This window comes from Mangifera indica, chromosome 4 (genome assembly GCF_011075055.1).
Source record: "Mangifera indica cultivar Alphonso chromosome 4, CATAS_Mindica_2.1, whole genome shotgun sequence".
NCBI lineage: Eukaryota > Viridiplantae > Streptophyta > Magnoliopsida > Sapindales > Anacardiaceae > Mangifera > Mangifera indica.
Genome location: NC_058140.1, coordinates 4,769,303 through 4,796,473, shown reverse-complemented (window position 1 = coordinate 4,796,473; position 27,171 = coordinate 4,769,303). Strand labels below are relative to the sequence as shown.

Below are 27,171 nucleotides of genomic sequence, written 5' to 3'. Positions count from 1 at the left end.
TTAAACAAAAGATAAAAACCAATTGCAAAATTTTTTTTTTGAATCTACATAAAATTATCTCTCATATTTGAATTACTGAAGAAAAGTCCTCCAAATGGGAGGATAAGAAGCGTGAGATGTACCCAGGCAATCCAAATTATAATATATTTGTTTCATTCAGATGCCATCTATCTTGAATACACATTTTCTAACAGTTTTAACAAGACATAAACTTAGAATGTAATGCGACAGTTTGCCCTTGGATCTTGAGAGAGTTCAAGAGATGAGCAGAAATAGATTTGACATTGCAACATGAGAGAGTTCGAGAGATAAGCAGCACGACTTCTTCCATGACACAATTACATCTCATGATGTGACAACGACACCAGCCTGCATATTACAAGCACAATTATGCAAAAGATCGATGACAAATATCAATGCTTTGTTCTCATTAACTTATACCAAGCTTTCTTACTTCTCCAACGGCAAATTTGTAATAAGATTTCAGAGGTGGCAGTAACCATTCCAACAAATAGATAGAATGTCCTTGAACCTCATCGATGGCACAATTCTGATCTGGAAAACAATAAATGAAATCTACATTAAAGATATAAATGAAAGGCTGTTTTACTCAAGTTTTCTAGCATAGAGAAGTCTGAACCTGTGGCTTGAACAAGTACTCTGTGTGTAACAAAGGTCTGCATCGGCAAAAAGAACAGAGGTAAAGATCAGAAAACTTAAGCAATTAATGACAATCATTGCAATCCTCATGGAAGCTTAAAAGTATATTATCCAAGCATATCTAATCAGATATTCCAGACTACTCATTATGAAAGTAAGATTCATTTCTCATATTAAGTCTACACATCTAACCACATCTGACAAGACATTATGGTTATCTAAGATTAATCATATTTGCTGAAAGTGTAAAGCACCAAACAGAACATCTGATTTATGCAAGAAATTATTTTTATCCAAGATCAATCATACTTATTGAAAGTGAAAATCAAAGTGAAAAGCACCACAAAAAATGCTGTGTTTTGTTAGAAACGAATATCAAGTATTCAAGGTTGTTATTAAAGCTCTATTATCTCACATCAATCCTACAAACATGTAACGAAATTTGGTTCATATATAAAATTATGGTTATTCAACATCAATCATGGTTATTAGAAAATGATGCACAAAAGGGTTGAAAGCGCCTTAATCAACCTTTAGATCACATCTATCTCATCATTCATTGAACTATCGGCTAGTGTTGAAAGCATAAAGCCACATTTTATTGATCAAATGATATGGAAAAAAGATCTTAAAATGGATCCATGATCTACAAAATTAATCTCAACATATACTTTAGGTTTAACAAGAGATAATTTGCTGATTTAGAAAAAAAGCAATCTTAACCTGGTTTGAGTGTAACTAGAGATGATTTGGTATTCTGAAGGTTAAATTCAATCTTTGGATATCCTCCTTAGGAATTCTTCACTCAGCGGTTGACACTCACATGGAAAATAAGCAATAGGCAAAGGTTTCTAATGACATTTGGGAGCATGAGATTCTTAATCTAGGCCATATGGTATTTCTAGTATTGGAAAATTTTCTGTTGTGGTAATTTTTGGAAACTTATCCACACTATTTAGTATCATGTCAAAACTATTTATCATTTACCTTTACTAATCTTGGTATTGAATTTAGGACTAATTTATTTTATTTATCAAAGTTATACGGGGGACAATTTTTAGGATCATAAGCCTTGGATGAAAAAACCAACTTAGATGCAAATAATCCTAGAAAAATTAGTTATAAATAGATTGTGCCAAACCACGCACAGCATGAGGTACGTGCCTGGCTTTTATCAGGATGGTGCAATCTTGGTAATAGTTGGTCCAGGAACAAGCTGGTGTCAACAGAGCTGGTTGAAGATGGGCACAATGGCTGCAATTCAAGGCAAAAGCTGTGGCAGCACAGCTAGCAAAAACGAGAAAGTATGTTGTTGCCTAGAAACATATCAACACCCTGTGACTTGAATGGAGTTAGCAGTGGTTGTTCACTAACATTGATGGCCACCAGAGCAGAGGATACTAACCGTCTAGATAGTAGTCTGGGATGCAAGATTTTGAGTCTTCAAACTTCCCGAGAGTAGTCCGGGTTTATGGCTTACTAATTTTAAATGTGACTACGTTCAAGGAATTATCACTGTAAGCAAAACCATTTGGATAAAAACTTGACTCTGATAACAATTCATGGAGATCATGAAGAATGAAAGAAAAAGGGAAAGAATATAGAAGGGGAGGAATATAGAGACAAAAATAGAGGGAAAACAATAATTTATTCTCAGTGCATCAAATCTTATAACATGAATCACTTAGGCCTCTCTATGTAGAGGAGACCACATTGCTAATAACAACATAAAATAGAAGTCTAAAAAAACCCTTTATGGAAACAACTCTTCTATGACCCCAAAAAAAAAAAAATCAGTTAAGTAAATGAAGAACAAGAAAACAAGAGAATATGAAAATGAATTAAATCTCTAGGTTGTCGTACATCACAAAGTTTGTTGACAAACTAGACCAGACCCCTTAAATCATAGTGATAAAAACACTTACATAACAATCTTCCCTAAATCTCAAAACTTTATGTACAATCCCAAAGCAAAGCCATTATGAAGCTGGATAGGGGACATTGTGAATCATAAAAAGTTTGATTAGTCTAGCCACTAGGTTGTGAAAATCACAATACAGGATTTGCTGGTATAATCCAACATTTCTCACTACAGAACAACTCATTAAGGAGACAATTTACGAAGTTGAAAAATAAAATTAAAAAAAAAAATTTTGAGTGGAAGCATAGGAAAACAATAAGTCAGCTTAGTATCCACCAATCCTTCTTACTCTTTCATTTAAAAGCACATTTTGAAAGTCATTATAAGCACTAATGCTATTACAAGATCATCTAACCCAACAAGCCAAAATCCATTTAACGGAAAGCTAAAGCTGTCGAAAAATAAATATGTAGTTATGATAATTTCTTGACAAGAGATATCTTTAACCATGCATTTTGGGGTCAAATTCCTCTGCAGGTTGAAGGTACTCTGGACAAGGATGTTATGTGGCAAAAGTCAAAAACTGAAAGCTATCATTTTTCAACTAATAATTTAGACATTTAGACAATTAGATTATAGTATTTAGCAACTAGTAAAATATCTTATGATACACAGAAGCTAAAAGCATACCATGAATATTGCAAAAAGCAACAAATCATGTATCATTACCTGCCAAATAGAAGGCATGTACTCGTGATAAGGGAGATGCTGAGTTTTACATTTTGAATCTCTTGAACATAAGTTGTTTGTTGCAGACCAATTTCCCAACTTCCTGTGAGAAAAAATAATTAACATTCATTTTGGCAGTACAGTACTTGGAGCTAGAAGAAAAGAGAAAGTATAACCCTATGTTTATAACCATTTGTCTCTAACACCTACTTTTTAATGTAAAAACTACAACACCCATTCTGTCTTATTTAGCAATTGGCTAAATAAAAATTAATCAATTGTTTAATAAAAAATAATCATTATTATAAATTGTGTTTCATTTCATATCTTTTTCTCTCTCTCTCTTGATCAGGACTCCATGTTTATCACTTTCTCCTCTTCTTGACAACTGTGGCAACACCTAATTAATTATATTGTGGAGAAATAATAGGCTGTGAAGTAGGCTGTAAAAGGGAAGTTTAGGCTAGGCTAGGTTTATCCTAGGTTTGGCTACCACTGAATTAGGCAGCTGGTGGTTGTCTTTTGATTTGTCTCTGTTAGGACTTGGGGTTTTTGTGATGCATGTCTTAATTCTAGAGGTTAGAATTTAGTATGTAAAAGATAGGATTGTTAAAGGGAGGGGAAGGAAAAAAATTAAGGTTTGGGTAGCTTAGGCTACTTTGGGAGGTTTCCGACACCTCGAATAGTCAGAATTGGGAGGCCCTGACTCCTCGAATTGTGGGTTTATCCATTGTAAATCCGCCTTTATTAATAAAATAGTTTATGTTTCTTAATTTGTTGTGTTTGTTGGCTGTTCTGGGTATGTATTGGATGGGTATCTATCAAAATGATATTAAAGCAATGAGATCTTGAGTTTTCGATGTGATTTTGGTTAGAGAGATAATTAGAAATGGTGAGGAAGTCGAATTGAAATCTGGGTGGTTGTTCAGAATACGAAATGACAAGGGAGTAGGTCATTAAAGGTGGATCAAAGCAAGATTAACAATAGGAAGCTTAAGTGTCGAGGTGGAAGCTTTGGTGAGGCAAATCAGCCAAAGGGACGAATAAACTTAGGTGCAAGCTGAGGAAGATGGAAAAGAGGCAAAATAAGTGTGGGGAGACAAATCAATGACAAAAAATGGTGGAAAGGTCAAAGAATCACGATGGAGGGTGCTATGAAGGTGAACCATCACCATGGGAAGATGAATCGACGACTTAAAATCATGTGGGGAGTTCATTCATCATCAAAAGCGACACTTTAGAGAAGCCGAAACAAGAAGGAAATGCCCAAAAAGTGAAAGAAAAAATGTAAGGGGAAAAAAAAACTATTTTGGATAATTGGCATAAAAACGAGAAAAATCTAATTTTCTCACATTGAGTACAAAGTGATTCTCAAATGGGTAAGTAATGTTGAGACTCAGGGTCTTTGGGACACATATCCTAATTCTTGAGGTTAGAGTTTAGTATATAAATGATAATTATGGTTGTAAAAGTGAAGGGAAGGAAGAAGATTAGGGTTTGGGCACCCTTTTAGGCTGATTTAAGAGGTTTTTGATGCTTGAATAATTGGAATCAAGAGGCCTCGACTTCTCAAATTGCCAGTTTATCCACTGTATATCCCCCTTTATTAGTAAAATAGTTTATGTTTCTTTATTTGTTATGTTTGTTGGTTGAATACTGGCTAGCTATCTATCATTATCTCCTACATATCATTCACTTTGTAAAGATTGAAACAACAATGTAAAAAGGAAGGAAGCTCCTACCTTTCCTATAATCAACATGGTATTAGAGTTGTAGGAACCTCACCAATGTGCCTTCATGGCCCCGATATCTTGCTCTACCAATTTCTTCTGTTGTGACCTCCATCACCACAGCTTTAGTCAACTCTAGATGTCACTGTTACGACCTTCACTGCCAAAACTTCTTTGTTCTCAAGTTCATCACCTCAACCACCATCGCTTACTCAATTTCTTCTCCTTTGTTGTCTTTGCCATTGTCGATTCAACTCTACCACTGTGACCTTAGATCTACCTTGTCATCGTCGTTGAACCCTTTGGTTGTCGGATCTTGGGATGTGTGTCTCAATTGTTGAATTATAGAAGAGAAACCAATAGTCATGAATTTGGAAAGGAGGCCTTAGACAACAAACAAATTTGCTGTTTCTTCTGTAAGAACCTAAGAAACTGATTTGTTGTCTCTTGCAGCTGCATTCATACAATGTGTTGTTTTTTACTTTCTACATTCAGAAAAAAACCAACATGTCGACTCTTTCACCTAGGTGGAAGTGACAAGTCTTTTTTTGGTTTTTTTAACCGAGCCAAGACCAACAAGTGGTTTCCTTCACCCAGACAGAAACAACATGTCAGTTACTCAAACTAGTTTTTGTTGAATTTTGTTTCTTTCTTGAATGTCAACTTCTTCTTAGCTTTTGGGCTGCTTTAAATTAAAGTTTGAATACAAACAACACTAGATTGCTAAAAACAAAATGCAGTGACAAGATCTTGTGTTGAGACAAAGTTCTTAACAATGGCCCATAAAGTTTGTAAACTCTTGTGGTTGAAGATTATTAGGCCATCAACTAGCTACATGAGTTACAAATGAAAAATTAAAGGTTATACGTTACAAGTGAAAGAGTTACAACAAAGAATAAAACTAACAAGTAAAGAATATAGAGAAAAACGAAATTTAAAACAAAAGAAGAGACTATAAAAGGAGAAAGAAGACTAACGATATAAGGAAGAATTGAGGGAGATAAAAATTGGGGGCTTTGGCCTAGCGGAGGACTGACACCTCTTATTGTCAGATCTATCCATTTATCTAGTTTTTGCTTTATGAGATTGATTTATGTTTAAGGGAAGGAGGTCCTTAACAAAGTACTATCAAAGCATTACGATTATGAGAATGGGGAAAGCGGATATGATACGAGAAGAAAATGGAAGATGAAGGTTCCTCTGGTGACTGACGCAACCGGAAATCCAAACAATGTCAATGAATAGAATTTGTCTCTGCTGTGAAAGAATAGAAGAACCAAATCATGATTGTGAATGTAAATCATGACGGTTATTATGGTTAAGGAAGACAATTCAAATGACGATATTATCCTAATCATACACGACAAGGAACCAGAGGAATCGAGTTTATTCAAGTGAGTTGGGAATTTCCAACAAGAAGGCAACCGATTTGAGCTACCAAAAAAAGATATCAACAACTTTTGATAGCCAATTGAGAGAATCAGACGAGATCCAATAAGTGGAATCTATTCATTCAAGTGGTGGGTACAGTTGGTGATAAAATAAAGTTTAAGGGTTTCAAGGAAAAAAGACTTAGACATAAAGGTAAAAGTTAAAAAAAAAAAAAATTAATAATAATAGCCCCATCCAATTTCCCACTAATCCAATCCAAAAGCCTATTAAGTTTTTTTTTTTTTTTGGAGAAATTTATAAATCAAATTACATAATCCAAACCCAAACCCAAACCCATTTCAAATAAATCCAACCTTAATACTCAAAATTCAAACCTAACCTACATAAACCCAAAATTTACTCAAAGCCTAACCCAATCATCCATTTTTATTAACCACCCCATTAGCCCAATCAAAATCTATAACCCAAACTCAAATCTCATTCCATCTATATGTCCTACCCCAACCCCATCAAACACAAACAATTGCTCGTTTCCTACTCAAAATCTACCCAATAACTACCCAAGCCCAAAACTCAACCCAAAACCTAATTGGTTCACAACGACTCAAATACTATACACCCTAACCCAAACTTCCTCATCCAATCCAACTCACTCAAATGAACCTCAACCCAGCCACCCAACCTAAATTTGGGTTTCCAAACCCAATTATCTTTTAAACACCTAAACTAAACCAACCCAGTCAAATATCCAAACCAAAGCCACCCTACTTTACACACCCTAACCCAATCAAACAAAACTCATTCTACACCGGTACCCCCAACCTACATAGTGACCAACCTAACTACATAAACCCACCCAATTCACTAAGCCTAGACCTCCATTCACTCAACCTAGGATCCATGACCCATTATCCACAAACACTCTGAACCAAAACTCAAACTTCTTCTCCCTAACTCAACTTTCAACATGAAAGACCCACGACTATCCGGAAAACTCAAATTCCAGACTACGAGTGACCGATGAAATTAGTAACTAACCACCATTCAAACCATTATTTGACAAAGAAATCCAATCAAAAAAATTGCTAAATGACTACTTGAGGTGCGATGAAAGCTTTGGACCCAACCACTATTACCAAAACAAGCAACTAAGAGTTATGTTGGTGGACACCAATGAAGGCATTGATGAACCATAGAATGAGGAATTGTGCCATGAATTTCCCTGCATTCCACCTTTAGGACAAGGTGGCTCTTCTTGAGGAGGGTATTGTTAGGCAACTAGCTGGCTACATGAGTTACAAATGAAGAATTAAAGGTTCTATGTTACAAGTGTAGGAATTACACAAAGAATAAAGCTGACAAGTAATGAATTAAGGAGAATATAGAGAAAAAGGGAAACTAAAATAAAAAAGGAAGGTATAAAAAAGGAGAAAGAAGAAGAAAAACAAGAATTGAGGGAAATAAAAATAGGGGGATTTGGCCTAGAGGAGGACTGACACCTCTTATTGCCAAATTTATCAATTTATCTACTTTTTATTTTATGAGATTGAATTGTGCCTAAGGAAGGATGTCCCTAATAAATATCATTTTAGAAGACTAGAATATTAAATGGGATGGATAGATGAAGCTTTACTGTGACAACAACTATACAATTGACATCACCCATAACCCATTGTAACATAACCAGACAAAACACAGAGTTTGACAGATACTTCATTAAGGAAAAGTTGAAAAGTGAGTTGATATGCACACCTTATGTGTCCACCAAATGTTAACTAGCAAATATACTTACCACATGACTTAGTAGTATCAATTGTATCCAAGTTTGGAATGGCAAATGTGTATTCACTAGCTTAAAGAGAGTGTGGAGAAATAATACATTGTATAGTAGGCTACAAAAAGAAGTTTAGGCATGGTTAGGTCTATAAGTTTGGCTACCACTAAATTAGGCAGTTGGTGGTTGTTTTTTTTTTTTTTTTTGTCCTATATATATTATTCATTTTGTAAAGATTGAAACAATAATGAAAATAGGGAAGAACACTACCATTTTTCCCAAAATGATTCATCAAAACATATTATGAGATATGAATAATAGAAGATAACCATTTTTCATATGATATAATATATCATAAACAATCAAACAATTATCAAGCATGATAATAATAATAACAAAAGCCTTTCTTTATAAGCTAAAGAAACCAAATCCTAAACAAAATATGATTCTAAAAATTCTTATCCTAATAAAATAATGAGACAATAATTTAACTCAACCAAGTCAAATCAATCCAAAAATATTAAAAGATAATGACTAAATAGCCCTTAGCTTCCATATTTGTCCTACATTATAGGCATAACAACTAATCAAATCATTTTGAATTAAAAAAATAGGTACCCCTTTAAATATGGACAAATTTATACGAACAGTTAAGATTTGGCATAATTTATTGATGGAAGATTTAGAATATATACTTCAATAAGGCATACTAAACTTTTCTTAACTTTTTACATGGTAAGCCTAAATTAAATTTGGCCCACTAATTTATGTCCCCCAAATTTACCAACTTAAGGTGGCCTACTCGTATAGAGCATACCAATTTGGGATATTTGAAACACCATAGATATATACTTCAATGCATAAAAAATTTTGAGTTTTATACATAGAGTACGAAACTAAAATACAAAAAGACAGGCCTCTTAGGAGCTCACCGTGGAATCTCATTAGTTGAACTTTTATCACCTATAATGGTGGTTTTAGTAGCTATAACAACCAAGGGATGAACCAGTAAAAGATTGTTGATCTCTTGAACAATGGTTTCTAATACCCCCAAGAGAGACAAACTTTTCCTGAACATAAACAAAACAAAATCCACATCAGGTCAATAACTTATTCTTAGAAACTTAAAGCTTTAAGCATAATGGCAATAAAATAAAATGGAGTCATGGCATGATATATAGTTGATGAACAAAACTGAAGAGAAATAATTTTCATTCATATATTTTGCTACAAAGATACATGTATATATACAACTTAGAAATCCTAGATTAGGAAAGCAGAATATTTGATTCCTATCATTTCGAAACTATAATCAAGTTCTACCATTATTAAATTCATATAATCAAGTCCTAGTATCTGAATTATCTATTCCTATATGGTAATATACATATTTTATATATTTTGTAACACTTTTCCTCAAGCTGACGCATAGATGTTAATCATGTCCAGCTTGTTACAAATATATTCAACCTGTACTCCATTTATAACCTTAGCAAAAATATCTCTTAGTTGTTCTCTAGTCTTCACATATCTCGTAGAAATCAAATTTTGTTGAATTTTTTCACGAATGAAATGACAGTTGATTTCAATATGCTTAGTTCATTCATGAAACACAGGATTAGAAGCAATATCAAGAGCAACTTGGTTATCACAACACAACTATGCTGGTAATGAAATTTGGAAATCAACTTCATTCAAAAGTCGATATATCCACATTATTTCACACATAAACTGTGTCATAGCTCTATATTCTGATTCCATACTCAACCAAGACACAACATTTCGCTTCTTACTCCTCCAAGATACCAAATTTCCTCCAAAAAAGACATAGTAACCCATAGTAGATCTTTTATCTATCTTGAATTTGCCTGGTCTACATCTAAGAAACATTTAATGTGAGTATATCCATGATTGCTATACAGTATGCCACGTCTAGAGGCTCCTTTCAAATAGCACAGATCTGTTTTAAAGTTGTCTAATGATCAACTGTTAGAGAAGACATGAATTGACTTACAACACTGACAAAATATGCAATATCATTACGAGTCATTGTAAGATAATTCAACTTTCTCACAAGTCTTTTATATTCCTCGGGATCTTCAAACAATTCATCATCTTTTGTAAGTTGCAAATTAGGAATCATTGAGGAACTACATGGTTTAGCTCCCATTTTTCTTGTCTCAGTCAATAAGTCGAGCACATACTTCCTTCGAGAAAAGAAGATGCCTTTTTTGCTTCTTGTCACTTCAATACCCAAGAAATATTTCAACACCCTTAAATATTTTGTTTGAAACTAAATATGAAAAAACAATTTAAGAGAAAAAATTCTCATAGTATCACTCTCAATAATGACAATGTCATCAACATACACAACTAGAAGAATACTACCAACTTCAAACCATTTATAGAAAATTGAGTGATCAAACTTGCTCTTTGCCATGTCAAACTTTTGAACTGCCTAGCTAAATTTTCCAAATCAAGCACGAGGACTTTGTTTCAAACCATACAAGGATTTGCGACAGCAACAAACCTTCTCATTCTCCCCTTGAGCAACAAACCCAGGTGGTTACTCTCTACAGACTTCTTCTTAAAGGTCACCATGTAAAAAGACATTCTTAATATCCAACTAGTGCAAAGGCCAACCATAGGTAGTTGTCATAGAAATGAATAAACCGACAAATGTCAACTTAACAACAAGAGAGAAAGTGTCAAAGTAATCCACTTGATAAGTTTGGGCATATCCTTTAGCAACAAGACGTGCCTTAAGTCGAGCCATTGATCCATCAGGATTAACCTTAATCGCAAACACTCATTTGCATCCAATAGCTTCTTTCCTACAAGTAGGTTTATCGAGTCCCAAGTACCATTACCATCTAAGGCATTCATCTCTTCCGTCATAGCATCACGCCAACCAGTTAGTTTTGGAAACAAAGATAAAGTCAAGAGATGCAATAAAGGAACAAGAAGAAGATGACAAGTGATCATAAGAAACAAATGAAGAAATAAGGTAAGTACATTGGCGTTTACCTTTTTGAATAGCAATAAAAAGATCAATATCACTTGAAACTAGATCAGACGACGAAGAAATTGGTCCAGGACATATATCTGGAGATTGTTGATGTCTGGAATAAACTTGGATAATAGGTGGCCTAACAAATGTAGAGTCACCTAGTGGAGAAAACTCTAGAGAGCTAGTAAGTGTGGAATCAACAGGTGGAGAAACTTTTAGAGGACTAGAAGATGTTACAATGTATACTAACAAATTATCTTCCTCCTGCTGAATAGACTGGGTAGGAAAGGTAGAGAAGAAAAAAGTGTTCTCCAAGAAGATAACATTAGTTAACATAAGATACCGGTTAAGAATAGGACAAAAACACATATACTCTTTTTGAAGATGAGAGTAACTAAGAAAAACACTTGGATTTAACTTTGTGATATAGGGACGAATATCACGAATAAAACAAGTACTACCAAATATCTTAGGTTCAATAGGAAACAAAGATTTATTTGGAAAGAAAACACTACAAGGAGTCTAACCTTGAAGAACAAATGAAAGCATGTGATTAATCAAAAAACAAGATGGGGAAATTGCATCAGCCCAAAATTGTTTAAGAACTTGCATTTGAAATAAGAGTGTTCGAGCTATCTCAAGAAAGTGTCTATTTTTTCTTTTAGCTACTCCATTTTGAGAAGGGGTGGCAGCACAAGAAGATTGATGAAGAATGTTATTTTGAATCATGTATGATTGAAAAAGATTTAAAAAAATATTTTTTTGCATTATCACTTCATAAGGTGTGGACAGAAACATTAAATTGTGCTTTTATTTTAGAACAAAAGGCACAAAAATAAGAAACACCTCAGAATGATTTTTCATTAAATAAAGTCAAGTCATACAAAAACAATCATCAACAAAAGTAACAACATATTTAAATTCAGTCTTGGACATAATAGGACAAGGAAACTAGCTTGTTTATTGACTCTAGAATTTGAAGACAAACAATGATGTTTGACAAACTAACATGATTCATACTCTAATGAAGATATATGACAAAATTGAGGATATAGTTTCTTCAACAAAGGTAAAGAAGGATGTTCTAATTGACAATGTGCTTCGAATGGAGTTAAGACACTAGAACAAACAATGGATCTTGGCACTTGCATGTCAAGGATGTACAAACCCCCAGATTCATGTCTTCTACCAATAATCTATTTTATCGTAAGATCCTTAAATAAACAATGGTAAGAGAAAAATAAGACACAACAATTAAGGGCACGAATGAGTTTACTCACAGAAATTAAATTGAAAGAGAATTTTGGTAGACTCAAGACAGATGACAGAGAAATTAATAGAGTTAAATTAACAGTGTCATAACTAAGAACATATGATGTTGATCCATCTACTAAAGTAACACTAGAAGGAGATGCATGTGACTGAAAAGTAGAAAAGAGACTAGGATTACCTACTATATGATCTATGGTACCAGAATCACCCATTTGGATGATGAGGAAATAAGACATGTATTTGGTTTGCCTGACTCAGCAATGGTAGTTATAGAAGTAGATGAAGACTTTAGTGATTCTTGGTATTGAGAAAATTTGGCAAATTTATCTGCAAAAATCACAATAGTCTCTCCAGATGGTGAACCGGTTTTAGTGTCGATGGCTACAATGTGTGACTAAGATTTCGAAGCTCGATTCTGCAATATTCTACAAGTGTGCTTTGTGTGTCTCGACTTATGACAGTAATAGCATACAATCACTCCCGAATCCTGACTCCGATTATCGATAATTTTGTCACGGTTGTTGGTTCCCCCTCCTCTATTACCACTCCTATCATATGAACGTCCAGTTTCATGTGCACCACTTTGACTAACAAGAGCACTATTAGTCTAAAATAGAAAGGTGCTTTTTGTGCAAAGTACCGTAATAAATGTGTCATGCAAAGATGAGATCTTGAGACCAGCGAGTATTTGAGATTTAGTAGTTTCAAATTTAGAAAGAAAACCAACTAGGAAACTCATGATGATCATCTGTTCCCGTTGAGCTTGTTGAACTTTTACATCAGGACTAAATGATAACAACATATTGAGTTATTCATAAGTTTTTTGAAGTCCCTAAAATAAGATATGATAGTCCTATCTTATTTCTCAGCACGATAAAATGTTTTGCACACCTCATATATGCGAGAAATATTCCCTTTTACAAAATATAAGAAATCTAGATATTACATTAGTTCTTTACCCAATTCATAGCAATTAATCAAACTAATTACCTCACTTTCAATGGAATTCCGTATCTGTAGGAATAATCGAGCATTATCTCTCAACCATGCTTGTCTAGTACCACCCGTAAGAAGGGTTTGCATAAGGTAATCATTATTCTCAAGGCTTAGCAGATAAAGTTAAACTGTCTTACTCCACTCCGAATAATTAGAACCATTAAGCGTGTGTTCCATGATTTTTGACATTAAAAAAACCACATCGGCGATAATTATCGGTTTATTATCAACTATAATAGCACTCAAAACCCCCAAAGATAAAGATACAATAAAAAGATGTATGATCGAATGATTTTAGCAAAAGTTATGAAGATTTGTTCTACAAAGAGAGACGACACTGGAAAAAGGTGACCAAAGTCTGAACAAGGATAAAAAATCAGCGAAGTCGACTATTCTAGCAACTGTGACGACGCATGCGATGGGCTTCCAAGGTTTTGATCGTTGGCACCTTCTGAGTGCATTGGTGTTAGTAGTGAGAACTCATACTCACCGGAGATGGAGATTGATGAAGGACATTGGCGAAGAAAGAGCTGGCACGTGTAGCTCACACGTCGGTCTTTCAATGACTGGATTTTGGGAAATGGCCGGTCTTCAGGGCACGCTCCTTACATCGACGATGAGATGAAACAATCACTCTACAAGGGTGACCCAAAACTATGCTCACTAGGGTAGGAAGAAAATGAAAGACAGATTTGCTCACTTGAGCAAACCTAGCTTTAATTCTATGAACAAAATTGAAGAGAAATAATTTTCATTTATATATTTTGTTACAAAGATACATGTATTCATACAACTTAGAAATCCTAAATTAGAAAAGCAGAATATTTGATTCCTATGATTAAGATCTTATAATCAAGTTCTACCACTATCAAATCTCTATGATCAAGCCCTAGTATTTGTAAAATCTATTCGTATATGATAATATATATATTTTACATATTCTGCAACAGTTGAGATGCCTCCCTAATTTTTTTTGGATGGAAAAGAGTTTTCATTAGAGCAAGTTGGGTTTCATAGCTTTAGAAGGGTTCCTATTTTCTTTTGTTAGATTGTTGTAGAGTAGCTTCCTTGTAGAGTTACATTTCTTTGCAAGATAAGTATTACAGGCAAATTTCCTCTAGGAAGGGATACAAGTTGTATAGAGAAAATAAAATAATTTTACAAGGAAGAAGTGATCTCTATACCTAAATTAGGGGTCCTAAGATACACAACGTGTGTTGGTGAAAGCCTCACCAAAAGTTTGGGCAAAAGCCTTACCAAGAATCACTACAAAAAAAATGAAAAGGTATGTACTAATATTGCAATGAAATTAGTGGAGCAAGATTTCAATATAACAAAGACAACCCATCTATCTATCAGGGTCTAAGGAAGAGACTATCATGAATTAATGTATTCTGTGAAAAAAAGATTAGAAGAAAAATAAAAAAGAAAGAAAGATCACTAGAACTTGAACAGCGCCAAGAACACAACCTCTAACCATTAAGAATGAATTAAGTAAAAAGATATATCATCAAAGTCCTTTTAATAAAAGCACATTTAGGTGCTATAAACATCACTATCTCATAAAACAATTCTCCTCCATTGTTCAAAAGTTCAATTACTCATTTCATCCCAGATCAAACATAAAAGAGCTAAAACTACATAATTTTACAGTCTTGACCATTTTTTCCCAAAGAAAAAAATTTTCTCTAACATAAACACAAGAGCCAGAGATAGCACAATGAAGATTGATTTCTTTCTTAACTTTCCTCATAACAGGTTGGTTACTAAACGATGAAGGAACAAACCATCAAACAATTTTGCACTGTTTTTTGCATATCACACCAAGGCAACTTTTTGAAGTATATCCGATGGTACTTAATTAAATACTATTTTCTGTGCTTAAGTTTTCCTTGAGTCAATGTTCATGAAAAACCTAAAATTGGGAGGAACTTTGCCTTTCAAACTGAATAGTAATGACTGAATATCTGCTAGAAAAATTTCTTAACATAACATTTCAAAGCAAAATTTGCAAGAGTAATCAGAAGAGTTAAGCATCTATTTTCAATTATCTTCCCTTGATACATTAATGATACATTATCAAGAAGCCCCATTAGGTCAACAAATTCTTCATTCTCTTCCACCATGATATTCCTTTTGTAATTCAAGTTCATCTTCTACATCAGGAAGAAGAGTTGATAGGAACCAGCCTGAAAATTACTTTTCATTTGATGTTCGCTCTACAAAGAATAGTGCAGTGGTAATTCAAGCTCATATCTCAAAGCAACTTATTCTTCCAAAAATGAGTTTCCTTGCTATTTCCCACCTTAGAAACAATGAACTAGTAAAATGAAGAATATTCTTCTAGCCCTAGTGAGCAATTTCTTCGAGATCACCCATGTAGAGTGACCATTAGTTCTCACCGCCAATCTAAAAAGGAGCACGCTTCGCCAATTGCCAATTTCCCAGAATTCGGCCACCGGAAGCTCAGCGCGTGACCCACACATGCCAGTTGTTTCTTCTAAAAACGAACACTTCAGATCTCCTATTCTATGGCGCATTGGTTCCCACCGTTGGCATAGTTAGACTCAGACAACGCTAACCATTCAGATCCCCATACTTTCGTCGCAGTTCACCGTCGTCGAATCTCTCTTTTTGACCAGATTTCCACTTCTTTTTTACTGTTCTTTGTCGTCTATGTAGTGTATTTGGGTCCTAGTTGCTGCAGAAATCAATTTGTGCAAGGGTTCCTTGTTATTTATTCTATTTGGTTGTTTTGAGCGTTATTATGGCCGATATTAAACCGATAACTATGGCTAAAATGGTTCTGATAATGTCAAAGATCACTGAACACAAACTTAATGGTTCAAATTATCTAGAGTGGAGTAAAACTGTTCGACTATATCTGTTAAGTCTTGAGAAAGATGATCACCTCACGCAAGCTCCTCCTATGGATGGTACTAGACAAGCATGGCTAAGAGATGATGCTCGACTATTCTTACAGATTCAGAATTCTATTGAAAGTGAGGTAGTCAGTTTAATTAATCATTGTGAATTGGTTAAAGAACTAATGGAATATTTAGATTTTTTGTACTTTGGAAGAGGTAACCTTTCTCGTATATATGAGGTGTGCAAAGCTTTCTATCGTGCAAAAAAACAGGACAAGACCATTACATCTTATTTTATGGATTTTAAAAAAATTTATGAAGAACTTAATATGTTGTTACCATTTAGTCCTGATGCGAAGGTTCAACAAGCCCAAAGAGAACAAATGGTCATCATGAGCTTTCTAGTTGGTCTTCCATCTAAGTTCGAAACTGCCAAATCTCAAATACTTGTCAGTCCTGAAATTTCATCTTTGCATGACACATTTACTAGGGTACTTCGTACTAAAAGCACCCCATCATTTCAGAGTAACAACATTCTTATTAGTCGAAGTGGTGCACCTGAAACTGAACGTTCATATAATAAAAATAGATGAGGGAGCAACAGTAACCGTTACAAAGTTATTGATCGTAATCATGAGTCAGGAGGGATTGTGTGTTATTACTGCCACGAGCCAGGCCATACAAAGCGCACTTGTTGGAAGTTGCAGAATTGGGCTCCAAAATCCCAATCAGCACATGTTGCAGCGACTAACATTGCTACCAATTCATCATCTGGAGAGACTATTATGATTTCTGCAGATGATTATGTCAAGTTCTCTCAGTACCAAGAATCACTAAAGTCTTCATCAACTCCTATCACTGCCAGTGTTGAGTCAGGTAAACCAAATACATGTCTTGTTTCCTCCTCATCCAAATGGGTCATTGATTCTGGTGCTACAGGTAATCCTAATCTCTTTTCAACCTTTCAGTCATTTGCATCCCCTTCTAATATTACTTTAGCAGATGGATCAACATCATCTGTTCTTGGTTCTGGAACTGTTACTCCAACTCCGTCAATTTCACTGTCATCTGTTTTAAGTTTACCACAGTTTTCCTTTAATTTAATTTCTGTGAGTAAACTCACCCATGCTCTTAACTATTGTGTCTCATTCTTTCCTGATCATTGTTTATTTCAGGATCTTACGACGAAGCAGATTATTGGTAGAGAACATGAATCTGGGGGTCTCTATATCCTAGATGTGCAAATGCCATTCAAAGCTCACTATCGATTGGGGCATCCTTCTTTATCTGTGTTGAAGACTCTATGTCCACAGTTTCGTCATGTATCTTCGTTAGATTGTGAGTCATGTCAAAGAATATTTCTCTGAATCTTTTCAGTCATATTTGATCCAAAAAAGCATTCTTCATCAATCCTCTTGTGTTGCCACACCATCTCAAAATGGAGTAGCTGAGAGGAAAAATAGACACCTGTTTGAAACAGCTCGAGCACTCTTGTTTCAAATGCAAGTTCCCAAACAATTTTGGGTTGATGCGGTTTCCACATCTTGTTTTTTAATTAACCGTATGCCATCATCAGTTCTCCAAGGTCAGATTCCTTACACTGTTCTTTTTCCAAATAAATCTTTATTTCCTATTGAACCAAAAATATTTGGTAGTACGTGTTTTGTTGGTGATATTCATTCTGCTGTCACAAAGTTAGATCCCAAGTCTTTAAAATGCGTGTTTCTTGGCTACTCTCATCTTCAAAAATGATATAGCTGTTTTTGCCCCACCCTAAATAAATATCTGGTGTCATCTGATGTTACATTTTTGGAAAACATTCCTTTTTTCTCTACTTCTCCTACTTACAACATTCAGGGGGAGGATGATGATTTGTTGGTGTACACTGTTACCTCATCTCACCCTCTAGAGGATGCTTCTACATCCGTTAGTTCTCCAGAAATTCTTCTACCTGAAGAGTCGACTCCTACCAGATCACCCATTATGTAGGTGTACTCTAGACGACAACAACCTCCGAATACATGTCCTGAATCATTCTCTTCGTCGTCTGATCTAGTTCCTAATGATATTGATCTACCAATTGCTCTTCGAAAAGGTAAAAGGCAGTGTACTTATCCCATCTCTTCTTTTGTTTCTTATGGTCACTTATCCCCTATTTCTTGTTCTTTTATTGTATCACTTGATTCTATTTCTATTCTCAACACCACTCATGAAGCTTTATCTCATCCTGGTTGGCGTGAGGCTATGATAGAGGAAATAAATGTCTTAGCTGATAATAGTACTTGGGACTTGGTCAATCTACCTGCAGGAAAGAAAGCTATTGGATGTAAATGGGTGTTCACAGTTAAGGTTAATCCGGATGGATCAGTGGCTCGCCTTAAGGCTCGGTTGGTTGCTAAAGGATATGCACAGACTTATGGGGTGGATTATTTTGATACTTTCTCTCCTGTTGCTAAGTTGACCTCTGTTTGTTTATTTATTTCTATGATAGCTACCTATAATTAGCCTTTACACCAGTTGGATATCAAGAATGTCTTCTTGCATGGTGACCTTCAAAAGGAAGTTTATATGGACCGACCACCTGGTTTTGTTGCTCAGGGAGAGTATGGAAAGGCTTGTCGGCTTTGCAAATTTTTGTATGATTTGAAACAAAGTCCCTGTGCTTGGTTTGGAAAATTTAGTCAGACAATTCAAAAGTTCGACATGATAAAGAGCAAATGTGATCATTCAGTTTTCTATACACAGTCTGAAACTAGTAGTATTCTTCTAGTTGTGTATGTTGAGGATATTATCATTACTGGAAGCGATACTGTGGGAATTTCCTCTCTTAAATCATTTCTTCACACACAGTTTCAAACAAAAGATTTAAAGGGGTTGAAATATTTCTTGGGTATTGAAGTAATAAGAAGCAAAAAAGACATCTTCCTATCTCAAAGGAAATATGTGCTTGACTTATTGACTGAGACAGGAAAATTGGAAGCCAAACCATGTAGCACTCCGATGGTTCCTAATCTACAGCTTACAAAAGATGGTGAACTATTTGAAGAACCCAAGAAGTATAGAAGATTGGTGGGAAAGTTGAATTATCTTACAGTGACTCGTCCCGACCTTGCATATTCTATCAATGTTGTAAGTCAATTCATGTCATCTCCAACAGTCGATCATTGGGCAGTCTTAGAGCAAATTTTGTGCTACTTGAAGGGTGCTCCTAGACATGGTATATTGTATAGAAATCATGGTCACACTAATATTGAGTGTTTCTCAAATACAGATTGGGCAGGTTCCAAGGTAGATAGAAGATCCACCATTGGTTATTGTGTCTTTGTTGGAGGAAATTTGGTATCATGGAAGCGCAAGAAGCAAAGTGTTGTGTCCCAATTTAGTGTAGAATCAAAATATATAGCTATGGCTCAGTCCGTGTGTGAAATACTGTGGGTATATCAACTTTTGACTGAAGTAGGTTTCCAGATGTCCTTACCAGCACAATTATGGTGTGATAATCAAGTTGCTCTTCATATTGCCTCCAATCCTATGTTTCATGAACGAACTAAACATATTGAGATTGACTATCAGTTCGTTCGAGAAAAGATTTAGCAGAACTTTATTTCTACAAGATATGTAAAGACTGGAGAACAGCTAGGGAATATTTTCACTAAGGCTATAAATAGGGTTCGAATTGATTATATTTGTAACAAGTTGGGCATGATTAACATCTAACTTGAGGGGGAGTGTTGCAGAATCTGTAAATATGTGCATTAGTATATATAAAGCTTAATTATAGGAATTTAATTATGGTAGAAGCTGATTATAGGATCTCAATTATAAGAATCAAATATTCATTTTCCTAATCTAGAATACCTAATGTGTATATATAAACGTATCTCTGTAATAGTAAAAATATGAATAAAATTTATACTCTTAATTTCAGTTTCTTCAATGGCTTTCCAAGATCAGATCCATATTCAACTTCTTTGAAACCTCATCCATTTAGTTAAAGTTATAATTTACTTTTTAAAACTTGATACTGAAGGGACTTTCTCTTACGGGAAACTCTAACAAAACTTAAAATGATTCCTTATTCTTTCCATCATGCTACCTAGGCATAAAACACAAAAGGCATAATTATTATAGATAATAACTTACCAAGTCCCTACATGATAAATTTGGTCCACATTACCAACAAATTGTATGAAATGTCTTTCATAAAATATGCTTACTCCTATGGAAAATAAATATCGTGACACAAAATAGTATTTCTAGTAAAAATAGTTTATAAGCTATCAAATGATATTAAAAAAATTATATGGATGAGACAATTCAAAAACAATAGAGAAACATTTTTCCGCCATAAGAGTTCTTTAAGAGGAAAAATTAATGCATAAGATATTTTAAATATATTCAAAGAACTTAAAGGGAAATCAAATAAAAATTTACCTATTATCACCACCCACTGGCAAGGGTCTACAAGCCCGATCAACCCAATGAAAAGCTCCAATGCTGTAAGAAAGGTATACATATCAAAGATAGCGACACAATTATTTAAAATAATTCCTTGTTTGCCCTCCTCCCTTCTATAGCATGAAAATAATGCACTAAAAGCACACAATGTTAATTTACCAATTTAGGATATGGACAATACTTTGGATCAAATAAGCATGCTATAGACAATACTTTCCTTGTTTGCCCTCCTCCCTTATAATAATCATTGATCAAAAAATAAGCATCTTCATGGTTTACGATATGGACAATACTTTGGGTCAAATAAAATAAATAAATAGTTTCTTATTAAGAAAAATATAAATGAATCTATCCCAATATTATTTCAAGTGGGTTTGGATTTAAATCAAACTTGAAATCTATGTATTTAAGAAAAAGTAAAGAAATCAATATATTGAACATATTAGTCAAGCTATAATTGTATTTATGAATTTGTCATTTCAATTACAGAATACTAACACATTGTCAGTATTATTTGAATTGCACAAAATGTTGCATAGACACAACTTCTTGTCAAAAGAAAATATTTTATAGAACATCTAAAACCGAGTCCTTCATATAAATCGTCCTATTTAGAAAAGAGAAATGTTGCATGGCCACATGAAGTTGCCTATAATTTGTTAACAGCAAAGATTTACCTCTCCACAAATAAATTAAAAATAAATCTTCCAGGTAGAAGGGAAAAAAGTTAAATAAAACTATAACCTATACCAAATCCAACATAAAGAAAAAAATCAGATACAAAAAAATCAAGCAAACCTGTCAATAAGAAGGCAATGAACACTAATTCCATGCGCTTCACTTTCCTTTTTAAGCCTATAATGCAATGTCTGGAACCAACAAAGCAGAAATCAGAAAGGCAATCATAAATCTTTCAATATCTTGAAAAGCTTATTAAAGACCACAATTGAATAATAGAAGCCATCAACAATATACCTGGTTTGTATAAAAAATTCACGCATATGAAATTCTACAATATTTTTCATTTTTCAGCACAAAGCATAAACAGTTTTTCCTTCATTTTTTTTCCTTTGACAATTATACTGAATTTTGCCAAAAAATTGATTCGAAATCCACCAAAGGTGGGTAGCCTTACCCGAATGTGTGGTAACAAAAATGTCCAAAAACAGTCCCAATTTGGCTGTGGGTCCAGTCATTGTGACCCCGGTTTTACCTGTCTAATGAAGTCAAACATGTTCCCCGATCAAAAAAAAAAAATTTATACTGGATTTGAAAATTTCTTCTTTCCCCATGAAGTTGCTGGAACATGGGACTTTCATGCCAAGATATGTCAGATCAACACAAGGCCACTGTGAGCCTCATCTTGTGTTGAGTGAATATCAGTCATTTTCTGCCCTGCTTAACCCAATTTATACCTCCACATTGTAAAGGTTTTAGTAATGAAGAGCTGGGTTATAATTGATGACTAAAGTTTATACAAAACTGCTTTGATGACTTTGGGTGGTTAAAGAAGCACATTTAAATGTATTTTAACTGTGAAATGAGATGAAATGCTCATTCAATTTTATTCATAGGCATAACCATCAACTTATACATGATATTCCTAACTAAAGAATTCCTAACTTAAAAAGATAATGATAATAATCATTAAATATAATAACCCCACTAATTTTGGAATAATAATCAATTATTCAAAATAAATCAATCCCAAGAAATCCTGAGATAAGAGAAAGAGTTTTCAACACTTTCCCTCAAGCCAGTGAAAGGATATCAAGCATTCCTAGCTTGCCTACAAATGGTTCAAAACCCTGGTACCAATGATAGGGACCAAGCATTTGCACTTGAATTGGAAAGCTTCAACCAAAGTCTTGTTCTTAGGACTTCATTCTAATCCAATTGTTTCTTCTTAAAGTCGACCACGGTTTCCTTTATTTTTTCTTAAATTTCCTAAGGATTTGCATCAAGGCCTTTTTTACCTCTTCCTCACACTCATATTCAACCCAAAGTTTAACTTCCAAAAGGGTCCTCATTATTTCAAATTTCTCATTATAGATTTTGTCCAATTCTGCCTGAAATGGATCTATTAGAAATTGATGAATATGATGCTGTTGGCATAATAAGAGCATCATAGCCATCAATTTATTCATGATGCTCCTAACTAAAGGTAAGAATCCCTAAATTAAAAAAATAATGATAATAATCCCAATAATTTTGGGATAATAATCAATTATTCAAATTAAATCAATCCAAAGAAATCCTGAGATTAGAGAAAGATTTTTAACATTAAATTTTCTTGTATCCTATTAGATTAACCTTCACCTTTTCAGATAAATACTTTTATTCTGGCACTATTTTCAATTAATGTTTTAACAAGATATGGGCAAGCTTAATAGAACACCCATATTCTCAAAATACTCAAATCATGTCAAGCAAGGTGAAATTTGTTTATCATCCTTACAAGAATATGTTTAATGAACAAGAAAGCTTTGCCCCAGTCAATAAAATGAACAATGGAGAAATTTTACGCCCTCAAAGATTAAATATGTCAACTTGTAATACTTTTCTACTGGGTATTTATTTAGTCAATTAACCAAGTGAATTTTGTTTTTGTTGAGTTGTATCTCTAAATTAGGAAGCTAATAATTAGGGTAATTGTATCTTTGTAAACTAGGAAAATACATATAATCTTTCCTAAAGTAGGATTTAGAATTTCATATAAATATTGATGTAAATTCATTCTTTTGATATACAGAAAAATATTCTCAAAGTTATTCACAGTTTTTAGCTGCTAAAGCAATAAGGTTGAAGACTAGGTTGGTCTATATTCACACAAATACCGTTGACAAAACGCTAAAAAATCACAATTCCAATACACATGCAGTTTCTCCCCATGCTTTTGCATGATACTTAGCCACCGTGACAGGATAGACTTACTGAACCAGAAACTATTTTCTTTTTTTCCTAAATAGGAACCAAAAGCATATTCAGTTCAATCAACAAAGAATGAGTAGCACTTTTCAAATGCCATATTTATCCACTCAGCTTGATGCCTTTTACCTATGTCACTTTCTTTTCTTGCCCTTCCATCCCTTAAATTTTTGAGAAAATCCTTTGTGTAGTTAATTAGTTTCTCAAAAGAATTCTTCGGTACACATTCCTTCTAATGCAAAGGGTGATGACCATATTGGCAGTAACCATATCAGGGCTCTGTAACTTAGGAGACACTGGGATAGGAGTATACAGTTTAAGATTAGCTGTAATAATTTCTTCAAATAGGAAATTCTAAATGGAGCATAATTTTGTAATTTTTCACATCACTAAAAAGTGTGTTTCAACTTTCAACATCCTATAATTAAATGATAGCTGTAGAAGGATACATCAACATGCAAAGGTGGTGTTAAATGTAATAAGCATGTCAATGAGAGTATTTTCAGGTACTGGATTCTCATATGTATTTCAAGACCCTTTATGCTTGAGTTTTTATAAGTTTGTAATCCTTTTTCAGTTTCAATTATCACTCTAGCTATTGGTAACTTCATTGCCATGACAGTTTGGGACTTTAAGATAACAAAAGTCTCAAGAGCCAACTTAAAAACTACCAGAATGGCACAGTGAACAAGTATTGAACTTCCAAGTGCCAAAAAACTTGAATTAATTTTTCTTAACTAATTACTTATAAAGGAAAATGGCTCCTCACCTTAAGAGTGGTTAGAAATTCAAAGCTGTCATAACAACGAACATACAAGAACCGTCTCATGCACACTGCAAATAGTTCCTCATCATAAAAGATATTAGGTTTCCTTTTTGAATGGGAATTTGATTCGTCACCAAGTTGTTGCTCGTGATGATCTTTACTGCTCAATCCTACAACATTGTTTTTTGCATAAAACAGAAATTCTGTTAATCAAAATATATATATACCATCAAAAGGGGTATGAATGTTCCACTTAAAATGAAAGATATTACAATCACTAAAGGAAACATTTCTTTTATAAGAAACAGAATTTATATTAGATTAGAAAAGACAAATCAAAAAGCAAACCAGAGATCCACAATGACATCCAAAACAATCCCCCTCTAGAACAAAAAAACTAAACAAAAGATATATCCCAAATAAGTGTACTGCCCTGAAATAAAAGGAAAAAGATTACAGGTCCATGAACAAATTATCCCAAACTCCATCCCATTTCAAATTAATGAGGAAAAGGGAACTGTCTTAACCTACTTGGTCATAGAAACTCAAAAGAGGCAAAGAAATGATTCGGTCCTATAGATTATCACATATTCCATTAAGTGTTGGTTTTCTTCCCTTTCCCAAATCAAAAATGCACTCCACAAGCACTGCTTCAGAAGAACCTGAACAGAACTAAGCTATTTTGGCTACCTAGCACATCTAGCAAACAAGTTGGACACCATAATGCAGTGAAAGAAGATATGATTTGAAGAGTTCAATTCAACTACACATAACATACCATGAGGCAAGATACATCTTTGGGTACTTTCATTGAATGACTTCATTTTCAAATCCTGTTTTTCAAAATACAAAAAGTCTTTAATCTGTTACTGAATTTAACACATAATATTTTGAAGAATGAATTGTGTTTCTTAGTTCATAATTTTCAAAATTTGCATCAAAAGAAAGTTGGAAGCATTAGAATTGCTGAAGCAGTAAACAATTTTTAAAAAATGATACTAAATGGACCATTGGATTTTATAATAAAAAATTCAGGAAACTTATGCACAAAGATCTCAGTCATAACAGCCATGCAAAAAAGATTTCGTTATATGATTCATTCCCTCATAACCACAAGTTTTTAACAAAATTAATGGCCCCTTCACATTTTCAACCTAGAAGCCCTAGTATTTTTGGCCAAAACCTTGGCAAAAAAGGTAAGAAACTTGTTGGTAAATGATTTATCAAATGTTTAGAAGCTATATGAGGTAGAGAAAAAAGAGGAGCATTCAATCTGTAGATCCACATAAGTCCTTATTGATTTAAATCAATACTAATTGGCAACTAAAAGAGTACAAACAGAATTTGTTTCATAAATAGGGTTTGCACTTAATTAGAATGAATACTTATAATGTTAGGGTCAATTAGAAGCACGGGTTTGATAATGCTCCATTTTTGCAACATGGCTTCAGTAGCCTCTCACTTCTTCCACTTCCACTCAAAACAAATCACTCCTCATAGCAAAACAATGCAAGAAATTCTTTGCAGCTACAATCACTCAAAAGAGAAACGATGAGCAAAATATTACACCATTGAAGCTAAGCAACACATAGAAGCCCACAGTTCTTAAAACACAAGTATACTGGTGCAGTCTATGGATTTTTGGCTATAACCACAGTCCTTATTTTGGTTTGAAAGTCAAGTGATGTTGGTGCAATTTAATCTTTCCAGTACCATTAAAAGATACTGTATATGGTGAAGAGGAAAATAGAGTAGGTTTTGTACGGCTATAGTCTGATAATAAAGGGTGGAGAGGCAAGTTAAAGACGTAGAAAAGAGAAGCTTTCTTACAAATTTCAATATAATATCAATGGTTTCATAACTTTCATGAAAATACAGGGGCAGGTTGGCTCCAATATAATTAACCAAACTTTAGTGAATCCATGGTACTTTCCCTTTTTAACATTCAGAACCTATGATATTAGTAATTGTAGAATTTTTAAAGCACATCCAAATTGAACTCATTCATATAAGCAATGGGAATGAAATCTGCACCAGAGTAGATGCTGAAACCACTTAGGAGGCTGACGTGGAACTAGAAACTTACAAATGGTTTGGGAAATTGCTTATGATGATAGGAATACAATCATTCCGAAATACATTTAAAATAAAATTTAAACAAACATTATTCATAAAGTAATTAAGCATTGCCATGTTAAAAATAAAAAAGATATACAAGCGTAGGTTTACCATTAGCTTCCATTATCCGATGCTTTAGAAATTTTGCAAGACATGAAACATCGAAACGACAATCCAAGTCGAGGACCATCACCAGACGCCCCAATCCACCGTAGTGCAACCCATTCCACTCTTTGGGAAGGATGCAACTGATTGCAGCCTAAGGGCACGTGTTTTATAATTAAAATTCTTAAATTCAATTTGATTTAATATAATTTAAAATCAGTAAGTAGAGTACCTGAAGAAGGATTTGGGTTTTGGCAGATGAAGGGGGGCCAACGAGCTCAAGAACATTGCCGACACGGAGAGGAAGCCTGTGAAGTGGAGGAAGGAAAAAGAAGGGAGAGCCATCAGTTAGAAGCCGAGATAGCATATCTTCCGCACTCTCGTCCCCCTCAATCCACCCTGTTAACGCCATTGCATGTTTTACTGAGAAATACACCACCGGAGATTTGTCTCATAAAAATAGAGTCGAAGAATTTTGGCATGAGTTTTGGAGTGACTCATTGTT

General features: G+C 34.2%; 1 protein-coding gene across 6 annotated transcripts; it reads right to left on the bottom strand.

Annotated features, from left to right (window-relative positions):
• Positions 1 to 27,171, bottom strand: LOC123214534 (DNA repair protein XRCC2 homolog). Of its 6 annotated transcripts, XM_044634351.1 has the most exons (10): positions 26,899 to 27,168; positions 26,673 to 26,820; positions 24,447 to 24,613; positions 21,548 to 21,618; positions 20,726 to 20,788; positions 9,079 to 9,216; positions 3,251 to 3,353; positions 641 to 677; positions 455 to 555; positions 1 to 369 (listed from the first exon to the last, which is right to left on the bottom strand). In XM_044634351.1, exons 1-10 carry the CDS (start codon positions 27,076 to 27,078, stop codon positions 346 to 348), a joined length of 1,032 nt encoding a protein of 343 aa, XP_044490286.1. In that variant the 5' UTR covers positions 27,079 to 27,168; the 3' UTR covers positions 1 to 345. The 6 variants fall into 6 exon arrangements, 3 of the variants coding, with proteins under 3 accessions (XP_044490286.1, XP_044490287.1, XP_044490288.1); XM_044634352.1 differs by lacking the exon at positions 3,251 to 3,353 and having other exon boundaries at positions 26,899 to 27,171; XR_006501848.1 differs by lacking the exons at positions 1 to 369; positions 455 to 555 and adding an exon at positions 5,036 to 5,567 and having other exon boundaries at positions 26,899 to 27,171.

Coding starts and splice junctions, on each gene's coding strand:
- LOC123214534 (XM_044634351.1), bottom strand. CDS start 27,078: ATGGCGTTAACAGGGTGGATTGAGGGGGACGAGAGTGCGGAAGATATG. Junction 9,217..20,725: donor CCAGTGGGTGGTGATAATAG/GTAAATTTTTAT, acceptor GTTTATGTTCAG/GAAAAGTTTGTCTCTCTTGG. Junction 678..3,250: donor ACATGCCTTCTATTTGGCAG/GTAATGATACAT, acceptor TTGCCGATGCAG/ACCTTTGTTACACACAGAGT.